We start from the raw sequence: 12,331 nt of genomic DNA on the forward strand, positions 1-12,331 counted from the left end.
TCCAATTTTTTTCTCCATTATCTTCCTCCTCCCTGAACTCCCAACTCTCCAGCATCCCCATCCCCACTTAGTTCATGTCCACGGGTTGTTCATATAAGTTCTGTGGCTTCTTCATTTCCTTACTATTCTTAACCTCCCCCTGTTTATTTTGTACATACTTATTATGCTTCATATTCCCTGTACCTTTTCCCCCCATTCTCCTCTCCCCCTCCCCACTGATAACCTTCCATGTGATCTCCATTTCTGTGATTCTGTTCATGTTCTAGTTGTTTGCTTGGTTGTTTTTTTTTTAGGTTCATTATTGATAGTTGTGAGTTTGTTGTCATTTTACTGTTCATAGGTTTGATCTTCTATTTCTTAGATAAGTCCCTTTAACATTTCATATAATAAAGTCTTGGTGATGATGAACTCCTTTAACTTTACCTTATCTGGTAAGCACTTTATCTGCCCTTCCATTCTAAGTGATAGCTCTGCTGGATAGAGTAATCTTGGATGGAGGTCCTTGTCTTTCATGACTTGAAATACTTCTTTCCAGCCCCTTCTTACCTGCAAGGTTTCTTTTGAGAAATCAGCTGACAGTCTTATGGAAACTCCTTTGTAGGAGCTCTCTCCTTTCCTCTTGCTGCTTTTAAGATTGTCTCCTTATCTTTAATCTTGGGTAAGTAATTATGATGTACCTTGGTGTGTTCCTCCTTGGGTCCAAATTCTTTGGGATTCTCTGAGCTTCCTGGACTTCCTGGAAGTCTATTTCCTTCACCAGATGGGGGAAGTTCTCCTTCATTATTTGTTCAAATAAGTTTTCAATTTCTTGCTCTTCCTCTTTTCTGTGGGCACTCCTATGATAAGGATGTTGGAATGTTTAAAGTTTTCTTAGAGGTTCCTGAGCCTCTCCTCATTTTTTTGGATTCTTGTTTCTTCATTCTGTTCTAGTTGAATGTTTATTTCTTCCTTTTGTTCCAAATTATTGATCTGTGCCCTGGTTTCCTGCCCTTCACGGTTGGTTCCCTGTATATTTTCCTTTATTTCACTTTGTATAGCTTCATTTATTCCTTCATTTTCTGACCAAGTTCAGTTATTTCTGTGAGCATCCTGATTACCAGTGTTTTGAACTCTGCATCTGATGGGTTGGCTGTCTCTTCATTGCTTGGTTCTTTTTGTGGGGGTTTGAATCTGTTCTTTTATTTAGGCCATATTTTGTCTTGGTATACCTGTTAGGTTGTAAGGGGTGGAGCCTCAGGTACTTTGCAGGGTGGGACAACACCCTTCTCTGCATCGAGGTGCTGTATGGGGGGAAAGGGTCAGAGAGGGAACAACACTGCTTGCTCAGCTCCCAGCTGGCTTTTCATCACTTCCCTTGCTTCCCACGGCTTCCCACAAGCAGACTGTAGCCTTTCAGGTGCTGATTTCCAGGTGGGTGTGTTTGTGTACATTCTAGGACTCTGCAGGTCTCTCCTACAGACTCTCCTATGAGACCGGGAGTTTCTCCCACCACTGCAACCCCCACAGATTTTTATAGCCAGAGATTTTGAGTCTTTAGTTTCCTGAGCTGAAACCCTGGGTTTCACAGCCTGTCTTGCTCCCCAATCGTTCTTCCTGGCTTATCTGCGCATGAATGTGGGACCATCTGGTCAGCCAGCCCCCACCTCGCCTGTGCAGTCCACCACCTTGCCATGCCTCCTCTCTGCCCCTGTCTCTACCCCTTCTACCAGCCTGGATGAATGTTTCTTTAATTCCTTGGTTGTTGGACTTCCATACAGTTCTGGTTGTTTTTCGTTTTGAAATTTGTTGTTATCCTTCTTTTGCATGTACAAGGAAGCAAAGCATGCATCCATCTTGGCCAGAACTCTCTATTTCTACATCTCTTAATAGCAAGAAAGATTTCCTTTCAGTAAAATGAGGATGGGAGTCTGGATAAGTCACCCAGTTCCCTGAGACTCAATTTCCTTATCTGTAAATTGGGGATAAACTTTTCATAGGGTTGTTGTGACAATTAAATGCATTTAGGTTTGACCTGTACTGAGACCATTCATTTGGAGAGGAGAGGTGATCAAATAAGAATTTTAGTTACTACATGTACTTAAAAGGAATACAATTACATTTAAATAATGGTGCATACAGTTATACTCTTTTATTTGTCTTCCAATTAGCTTGCTACATAAAAGTGCACATAATTAATTCAAATTTCATCTTCAACAAATTCCCATTTCTGAATTAGTTGCCATCTAATGGTGCAATTCGATCCTATTGGCACACTATTTCAACATCCAAAGTTCCTGAGTAAAACTCATTTTGCAACTGATACGGACATATCTAGAATCTAGAGACACCTCGTCCCCTGGGAAATTCCAGGGTGCTGAAGTCCCACTGACCACTTTACTTGTCATAATTTGAAAGCCTTAGTAATTCTTAGGCTTCCCAGCTTCATAATCATGCTTGGTTAGCTTGAGACTAATTTTGTCATTCAATGTCATTTATTTAGCATGAAGATTGCTTCCTAAATTACCAGATTATTTAGACTTTCCTAACAATTATTTCATGACAACTTTCTTACCACTGCTCATTTGCATATGTAGAATTCATACTGAGAAGGTAAACTAAGAACAGATTTTTTTTTAGTTAAAGTTTAACTGGAATGGCACGTTCTCTCTACCTTGCCAGATTGCTCCTTGTCTGGGACACAGAATTGAATGCTGTCCCTTTAAAAGAGTCCGGTGACCTGCTGTGTTTATAATCCTCAAATTCCAGGTTCAGGCTCACGTCTTCCACTCTTGCTCGACACAATTCTTCTCACATTTGGTTTACATTTGACCTTTCTTTGCTTAAAAAGAACAAGATTTATTACTAGTCAGAAGCCGGCAAGCCCCAATGTTCTGAAAAAAAATTAAACAAACACTAGTCTGCTAGAGTGAACCACACTGTGGCCCCACTGGGTTGTCTGAAAGAGGTCACCCAGATATGACACTGCTGCTTGCATTTGCCTCCAAAGTGTCTAAATCCTCTACCTGCTGGCTCGTGGGATTCCCGAAGTCACCCTTGCAGGGGTGTCCAACCCATGGCCCGCGGCCTGCATGCAACTCAGGATGGCTATGAATGGGGCCCAACACGAAACTGTAAATTTACTTAGAACATTATATTTTTGTGATTATGTGCCACAAGGTATGTAATGTATGACCCAAGACAAGTCTTCTTCCAGGGTGGCCCAGAGATGCCAGAAGGCTGGACAGCCCTGGGTTTAATGTGTGTTGGGTGGGAAAAGAACACATGTCATGTATGCATCTCTGTAATGTGTGCTTACTGAGCAGACCACTCGTGCCAGAGACAGAGAACTGTCAGGCGCTGAGTGTGTGCTAGTGCCTGAGACAGAGGTAGATGTCCTGTTCTCAGGTAGGAGAGTGGGACAAGTGTCCCTCCATGAGGCAGGCACCCCTCTAAAAGTCACTTACTACTCAGAACCAACTGTGGGAAAGGTCTTCTTAATCTTATTTTCTGGGTGGGATGATGACTGGAACTCACAGAGGTTAAGTGACCTGAGTAAAGTCACTGGCTGGTAACAGGGACAGCCGGTGCCCAGATTTGAGCCTTCTCAGTCCAGGGTTCTTTCCAAATATGTGATCTCATGTCAACCCGATCAATGCAAGCTCTCTTTTTCAGTTTCCCACGTCCCATGGTTTGGCTTAGGAAGGTATCTGGTGTGACACACGATAGATCTTCAACATCTGAAACTAGTAACTGTAAGGATTTAATCCTTACGGAGGCTCAGAGAAGAGCAGGGGAAAGTTTTTTTTTAATATATTTTATTGATTATACCATTACAGTTGTTCTATTTCCAGCCTTCATTCCTCTCCACCCTGCACACCCCTCCCCCACCATTCCCCCCTTTAGTTTATGACCACATGTCACAAGTTCTTTAGATTCTATATTTCCCATACTATTCTTGCCCTCCCCCTATTTTCTACCTACCATCTGTGCTACTTATTCTCTGTGCCTTCTCCCCCCATTCCCCTCCTCCCACTCCCCTGTTGCTAACCCTCCATGAGATCTTCATTTCTATGGTTCTGCTCCTGATCTAGCTGTCCTCTTATTTTGCTTTTGTTTTAGGTGTGGTTGTTAATAACTCTGAGTTTGCTGTCCTTTCACTGTTCACAGTTTTATCTTCTTTTTCTTAGATAAGTCTCTTTAATATTTCATATAATAAGGGCTTGGTGATGATGAACTCCTTGAATCTGATCTTATCTGAGGGGGGAAGTTTTTGTGAGCCCAGCAGTATGGGTGAGATGTCTGGACTGGAAGGAGGAGGAGAGAGGAGGTCAGAGAGGTGATCCAGGAATTCCCTAAGACTGGCTGTCACTCAGTAAGTCACCGGGTCAGTTTGAAATGAGTCAGCTGTGGCGTGGGGGGAAGCCAGCAGGCTGAAGAACGCCCCGGGGGAGAATATTCCTAATTACAATCCCTAGAATTTGCATGCCCCTCTACAGTTTGCAAAGCATGGGCAACCGCTTTCTTCATTTGCAGACTCTTGACTGCAAATACAGAAGGGACCGGGTCTGAGATGACCTTGTGTAGGAGTTTTTATAGGTTTAAAAAAAGTAAAATCCTTTGTCAAAATGAAATCACCCAGTAGTCTAGTGGATAAGATTGGTGTGAGTGGAACTTCAGTGCTTAGGGTGGGGACAGGAGTGGGGGAGGCACAGCCCACGTGTAAGGCTTTACTTTGACCTCTTTGTCTATTTCGGGGGGGTCTCCAAGGAACCTCCAAGTTCCATGAAACACAGTTAGACAAATATTATTTCTAGAAAATATCCATCCTGCTTCACGCCCCTCCTCCAAAAAAGGAAAGCTGAATGCCCTGGATGTAACATGCACAGGCCTCCCAGTCCAGGATTCCTTCCATGGAATTCACCAGAACTGGTTTCTCAGGTGGTTAACGCCTGAGGATCTATCTACCTGGGAGCCAGTTTGCCCTCCACTTGTTTTGGGAAAGCTTCGTCACAGACAGCAGCAAGGTCAACCCTCTGACTCCTGACAGCATTTTTCAAAGTGTCTGCTTTTCGGGTGGGGCTCAGAGGCACTGCCTTCATTTTTCAGACAGGCCGCCCCTTGAATGACAGAATGCCAGCGGAGTGGGTGGGAAGCAGGTTCAGTGATTTTGTTTTAAGCCCCAAATGCTCTCCCTGAAAGTGTAAGAAGAGCAGCCTATTGGGATGCAGGCTCTCCCCAGTTAGAAAACTTACATTAGTATTGGCCGAATGTGTGTTACCCTCCAGCATTCACATGTCGAAATCCTTACCTCCCAGGGTGATGGTTTTAGGAGGTGGGGCCTTGAGGAGGTGGTGAGGATGCAGCCCTTTAAGAATGGGATCAGCGCCTTTTTAAGAAGAGACTCACTGAAGATCTTGCTCCCCCCTCTATTCCTCCTCCCATCCTGTCAGGTTAGGAGAAGACTGGCACCTGCAAACCAGGAAGAGTGTTCTCAGCAGAATCCAATCATGTTGGCACCCTGGTCTCAAACTCCCCAGCCTCCTACCTGTGAGAAATAATTCCTGCTGTTCAAGTCACCAGTTTATGTATTCTGTTCTTTAGCCCAAACTGATTAAGATAGTGGTGATGGCTAAACAAGGTGCTGACTGTACTAAATGCTACTGAATGGCTAAAATGATAAATGTTATGTTATGTGTATTGCAGCACCAACATAACAACAACAATATAATAATAAAACTTACATTGGTTCCCTATTTCCTAGGGATCAAGTTCAAACTTGCTGGTATAGTGTACAACCTGGCCTCTGCTTTCTTCTCTAGCCTCATGTCTCACTGTGTCCCTCAAACTCTTCATCTGATCAAGTGTTCAAACTCCTCCCTATTGCACGTTCATGTATCTGTGTTCACTCACAATTTTGCTCTTAGTAATAATAGCAAACACATATATAGTGCTTCTTATATGCACATATACATATCTATCTAGTGTTTAATATACGCAGAACTCTTGATTCATTTAATCCTCACTGATTCTATGAAAGAGACACTGTTACTAACCTCATTTTAGGCTGAGGAAATTGAGGCACAGAAAGGCTAAGTGACTTATTCAAGGTCACACAGCTTATAAGCAGCCAAGGCGAGGTGTGAATCCAGGCAGAGTGCATCCTGAATCCTTGCTATTGACCGCTATGGAGTACTGCCTGTAGATGCTTTGTCCCTGTGGATTCCTCTGAAGAATTCCTTCCCCTCCTTCAGGACCTGGTTCCAATATCAGTTCCACTGTGAAGAGTGCCTTGATGTTCCCCAGGAAAAGGCGCAATTCTTTTTTCTAGGATCGATAGCACTCTGTACACAAATATTGTATGGCAACAACCTGTCTGGGAGTCTAGTTCCCTACCAAAGTGTAAGGCTCCTGAAGACGGGGCAGGTCTTGTTTCTCCTGACATCTTTGAGCACTCACTACACGGTTGAATTAAAGATGGCTGAGTGGCCCTGGCCCAGTGGCTCCATAGGTTGGAGCATTGTCCTGTACAGCAAAATGTCGTGGGTTCCACCCCTGATCAGGGCACATATGGAGGCAACCAATCAGATGTTTGTCTCTAAGACCAATAAGCATATCCCCAGGTGGAGATTAAAAAAAAAAAGAAAAAGAAATGACTGAGTATATTTTCTGTCCATTTTCCAACTTCTTTCAATAAATAACAAAATCAAAAGGGAATTACATTCCTTCAGAAATTCTGCCACGGCTCCTTCAGGGTCTGACCGCAGTCACTGGTAACCACAATCATTTTCTGTGCATCTCACCAGGCAAGAAGTCTGTTCAGATTGACTTTCAGTGGTCCACATTAACAACAAATACTCCTGTTAATTTTCAAATATTAAATCACAGTCTGTTGGTGGTAGGTATGAAATGATACTGCAAACATGATTTTTCAAATTCAAAACGCCTCTCTAAAGAATATGACAATCTCCTTCCTTTTCGAGATGTACTGGGTGGGCTAGATGGGGGAAATGGGTTAACATTTGCACAAATAGGTATATAAATGGGAGCAAGAAAGGATGGACGGAAGTGTGGGTGGACGAGAGGATGGATACAATGATGAGTGGGTAAGGGATGATGGATGAACGATGGATGGATACACTGATGAGCAGGTATGTAGGTGGATGGATGGAGAAGAGGATAGTGAATAGATAAATGTGGGCTTACGAAGAAATGTGGGAAAATGTGTGCAGAGGTGAATGGGAAGTTGCATAGGAAGGTGGCTGGGTAGATGAAAGGATGGGCGGTTGAATAAATGGGTGGAGGGATGTAAAGAAAGATGGGTAAATGGGTGAATGTGTGGTTGGGAGCATGTTTGGGAGGGTGGATGAGCCTGCGGGAGAATGGACTGGGTGAGGTTTCAGAACTCAGTCATCCTCTTTCTCGAGGCCGCCCTTCCAGCCGGCACCCGCTGCCTGGCACCCCGCTGCCTTCCCGGCGCACGCCCAGGAAATGGCGATTTACATTCTCCTAAGAGAACCCTGTGGAAGCGCAGGGGCCGTTCAGAGGAGGGCCAGTACGTCTTTAAACCTCTGCGGCTGCTTAGTCACAGCCCCCTCGCTTGGGTGTGTCCTCGCTTGCTCCCTCCCTCCCTCCCTCTTAGTCAGCTCTTGAATAAAAACTGCAACTGACTTCCGAGGCGCTCTCATTGCCCAGCGGGACCCCAGCCTCTGCTCCGACACGTTCGGCAGCCCTCCTCGCCCTCTCCTCCAGCCCCGTGCTCCGGGCCCCTCCAGCTCACTCCCTTGCTCTCTCTGTCCATTCCGACACCATGGACAAGATCGGGTGGCGCGCAGCCTGGGGACTCTGCCTCTTGCAGCTGAGCCTGGCGCAGATCGGTGAGTGCCCTCTGGGGCAGCGGGAGGGAGTGGCAGCGGGGTCGGGACAGATCCGCCATCCACGCTGGCTGGGTTGGTCCTGTGGACTGGAACCAAGCGGAGGGCGTGCTCCGTGCGGTGGGTTAAGGAAGACTAAGGTTTGCGCTCAACTGTCGGAGAGTTTGTTGCTGGAAATACCGTTTTATTGAAAGGAAGAGAAAGAGAGAAGGAAATTTGCCGGCAGGCTGCGGACGCGCCGTTTGGGTGAGGTGACCAGAAGCCGAGGCGGAAAGTAACTGTACTCCTGGATGCCCCGTAGCTGGTGTCCGGACCAACAGGCTCCTGTCCCAAAGGTGCTTGAAGCCTGGCTGTGGTTGAGGCAGGGCAGGGGCCGGGCAGGGCCAGGGGCTGTTAGCAAAGTGGCCATAGAGGTGGGCACAGTTGTGTTTATGGTAGCTGGTGGCAGTGAGCTTTCCAGGAAGGGGTCCTGGCTTCCTGGAGCTGCCCACTGAGCCTGGGTTTCAAAGATCCTATAGTTGGCTCAGGTCACTGACTATTTTAGCGCTAGTGGGAACTTGAACCAACTCTGTGGGGGAGGTTCTGGGTCTCCACGAGGTCTTAGCCTGGGTGTGTGGGGTGGGGAGAGGGGGCGGGGGGGGGGCAGGGAGTGTGAGCCCAAAAGGCAATGAGTGGGCCAGCTGCTCAGGCCTCATAAACTCCTGTTTCTGCCAATCAGTTAGGGGAAATCCAGACAGTAACGTGGCTACTATTTCCTGCCTGGAATCCTTGAAGGAGATGCAGGAGCCTGGGCACCAGGGTTGCACCAGGGGCCTTGGAGCTGGCGATGCTGCCAGGATTCCATCGCAACAGGGTCTGTGCCCTTCCTGTCTGTGGAGGGGGTGGCTGTGTGTGAGGTATTCTGTTGTGGCTGAATTCCAAGTATTCCCTTTCTTTGTCTATATATGTACAGATAATTACATGGCTGATTTGCTTATCACTAGCAAAATTAATTTTTCTTTTAAGAAGTGCCAGCTGGGTCATTAAGACAGCTCAGCCTATGGTTAGTTCTGCTCAGCAAGTATTTATTAAACCCGGCTCTGGGGGCACCGGGAAAGTCAAAGACACCATCCTTCCTGGGTACTTTAGAAGAGGATAAGTGGGGGATGTTTGATTTAGATTCCTGAAATAGAAATAGAAATAATAATAATAATAATAATAATAATAATAATAAAAAATAGGAACGACGGCACTAGCAAGCATTTATTTTTCACATTTGCTGTGCCGGGTGCTGTGTGGAATTCTTTGCGTCTGTTACAGTGTCACTTTGCCCGCATGCTGGCCCCCTGAGAAGTGTTCTGGCATTAGTCCCATTTTACTGCAGGGAAACAAACCGAGGCTCAGAGAAGTTAAATGACTTACCTGTGTTTGCACAGCCAGAGGATTGGCGCCCGTGGAAACCCAGGCCCACTAGTCTCTTCTCAGTCAGAATATGCTAGGCTGCGTGAATGGCAGGGACAAAATTGACAAGGATTTCGGTGAAGGGGGGTGTGGTGGGCCAAAGGCCTTAGTAGAGGCTGAGACTGGAGATCCGAAGAGCCCTTGAAAGGAGGAGACGCTTGGAATGGGAGAGAAGAGGGAAACTTGAGTGCAGCAAGAGCCCTGGGGGCTGGCTTTAGAGAAGGGAGGCCTCTGGGGAAGTTAATTTGCATGTTACCTTCTGGTAACTTCTGGTTTGCCGCTGAGAATTCTGACTCACGACCCCTGCCAACCTGTCTGCCGTATTCTTTTTAAAGGACGCCATCACCAAATATGTGGCGTTGTCCTGACCTGTGAGACTTTCCCGGGGAGCAGCGGGCTCACTCCCGCCCCATGTTCCTGCAGTCCCTTTAGGCAGCGTCATTTGGAGGAAGCACAAAAAAGTGCCAGTAGCAGTAACTGCCTGGACTCTGGCTTGGAAAGTTGTTTGGAAGGAATTAAGACTTGGAAAGGAGAGAGACATGATTTACAAGTGGGCTTGGGCTGGGCGGGCAGATAGCAAAAGGACAAAGAGGGGCAGAAGGAAAGGAACTGCTATTGGCTTATTCTGGGAGTGGGTGGGCTCCAGAAGAGAAGAGGAAACTTTGGAAAGGGGCAGGCAAGGCTTTGGGGAAGAAGACGGTTCCAATCTCCCTATCAGAAAGCAAAAAGTAGAGAAATGGCTAAAAGTGGTTAAACAATACAGAAACTCTGAGCCGGCAAACAGATACCTCGAACTAGTTGTCATACGTGGAAGAAGGAGAGTGGCCCTGGGTGAAGGGCAGGTGGGATGAGCTTTCCCCCCCACATCTATCTCCTCCTCTTGTCTACTGTGGGCCAGAGGTCTTGCTAGGGAATTGCGCCCCTAGTGTTGAGAAAGAGGTGTGCACCTGAGAGCTCTGGGCCTTGGGGCTGGCATGTGCTCTCTGCGCACTCTGAGCATTAAAGACCCCTATTGGGCATAAGAGCTTTGGCTCTATTTTCCCAGGTGAAGGAGCAAGTAAGTAATGGTCTATCACAGCTTGAAGTTCACATCAATTAATTGAGTTATTCCCCAGACTTACATTGGACATCTACTTCCTGCAAAGGTAGGGCGCCAGGTAGGCAGGCATATTTGAGGCTGGCAGCCAGTAGGAAAAGTTTCCGTTTTCTTTCAAATTGCGCCATGGAGAAGGGAATGCTGGGCAGCATGGAATTCTTTGTTTATGACAGCTCTTTTCTATTCATTCAAGAAATATTTCTTGACTCATTGTCGCAGACTCAGAGACGGGACTGCCGAGGATCATTCAGAAAAACCCCTTCTTTTTCCCTGGAGAAGGAAACAGACCCTGGATGAGAGGCGTGACTTCCCCGCTGTCTGACAGAATGTTAGAGAAGGACACTCTCCATACTCGTGGTCTCTGCAATACCGCTGTCACCAGTGGCCGTGATCCCCGCCTCTGCCCCCTGCGATGGGTGGGCAGGGTGTGGTCTACTGGGGTTTCAAGCCTTAAATACCATCTTAAACACTCATCACAGTTTTTTATTTTGCTCCAAAATATACCCATTTTGAGTTTAATCTAAAATAATGAGATATCTATTTCTTACCATAAAGCACAAATGATGCTCAGTGAAGAGTTTCTGTACTGTCCTGGGGCTTCCAGGGCCTTTCGGGCCATTGCTGTGTCCCTTGGGGCGAGGAGTGCACCTCAGTTTTAAATGCCTGACACTCAGCTATTGCACCATAGGCTCCTGGGCCAAGTAGTGTCCCAGGTGCGCAGGAAACAGCATTTACGAGCACCAACTTTATGCTAGGCATTCACTGGGGGTGTTTGCACAGGTCGTCTTACAGATGCCTCACAACAGCACTCTCTTAACTCTATTTTCTAGGCAAAGAAATTGAGGCTCAGGGAGATGGCATGACTGTCCCAAGGACAGACAGCTAGTAAGTGGTGGAGTTGGGGGTCCCCTGTTGTCTAACATCCCCCATGTTCTACTCCCAAGCCTGTGCTGCTTTGATTCATTACTTTGCCTCTGGCGGACTTTGTAAATTGGTGTGGTCTCCCACCCTTCCTTCTATCCCTGTGGCCAGCTAACATGCTGCTCGTCTGAGTGCCTTCCCTCGCCCCCAGCAGGCTGTGAGGCTCTTCTTGCCCTAGCCTGGGCCTCCTCAGGTTTGGCCACAGCTGTCGAGAAATGCTAACCTAATTATTTATCACTAAAATAAGTCCATAACATTATCAGAGTACAGCTGCCCTTCTAGACAAGCTCTCATTTGCAGGCTTGGAAAAAAGGGAGAGGCTGCTTCTTGCCTCAGAGACAAGTTAGGACAATGCCCTCTGTGTGAAAACTGAGGACTAGGCCCTGCCCGCAGAGCCTCTCACGTGGACCCGCAAGCATTTACGTGCATTGACCCAGAGAGCCCCCTCAACACATGATCTTTGGAAGCCCACGGCATTTAGTGGGTTGTATGAGCCTCAGTAAAGGAACGTCTTAAGGACCCAGGATGACGCAGTTCTCTACAAAAGTCAAGGGTCTGGAACTGAAAGCTAGCGTGGAGCTCCAGGTACACGTGGCCGCCCAAGCGAGATGGCAGATCAGCCTGTGATATCAGGTGGTTCCAGGCTGGGGTTCCCTGACAGGGCAGAGGGGGTGGGAGGTAAGCTGGGCCTCCACAGCAGAAAGTCCTGCTGCTGGGGTTGGGGCTGGGGCTGGGACTGGGGCAGGGGCTGAGGCTGAGGCTGGGGCTGAGATAGGGGCTGAAGTTGTGTTTCCCCAGCACCGCTGGTTTAGCAGACTCCACCCAGAGCCTAAAAGGGAAGTGGCTCTCATAAAGAATGAGTGAAGCAGGTGCAGATGCTGTCAGACAAAGCGCAGTTTACAAAGGGGATCTTTTCCGCCTCAGAGAAATTCTGGGGTTTTGCACGGAAAGAAACTGATGACTCAATTTCCTTTGTGTGGCGACTTAAATGGGAAGCACACAAATGTTCTTCAGAATTAGCAGG

General features: G+C 47.0%; 1 protein-coding gene across 12 annotated transcripts in view; it reads left to right on the forward strand.

Annotated features, from left to right (window-relative positions):
- The first annotated feature begins 7,611 nt into the window (after positions 1-7,611).
- Positions 7,612-12,331, forward strand: part of CD44 (CD44 molecule (Indian blood group)) — an 85,252-nt gene continuing 80,532 nt past the window's right edge. For 6 of the 12 annotated variants that reach the window (XM_037128227.2, XM_037128228.2, XM_053673059.1 and 3 more), the window contains exon 1: positions 7,613-7,853. In XM_037128227.2, coding sequence (XP_036984122.2) covers positions 7,787-7,853 — 67 coding nt within the window. In that variant the 5' untranslated portion in view covers positions 7,613-7,786. Of the gene's footprint in view, positions 7,854-7,910; positions 8,186-12,331 lie in introns of those variants that run through there. The other 6 variants (XM_037128236.2, XM_037128234.2, XM_037128225.2 and 3 more) reach the window with 5 other exon arrangements.

Source organism: Artibeus jamaicensis, unplaced genomic scaffold (genome assembly GCF_021234435.1).
Source record: "Artibeus jamaicensis isolate MK-2021 breed Jamaican fruit bat unplaced genomic scaffold, CSHL_Jam_final contig_797, whole genome shotgun sequence".
Classification (NCBI taxonomy): Eukaryota; Metazoa; Chordata; class Mammalia; order Chiroptera; family Phyllostomidae; genus Artibeus; species Artibeus jamaicensis.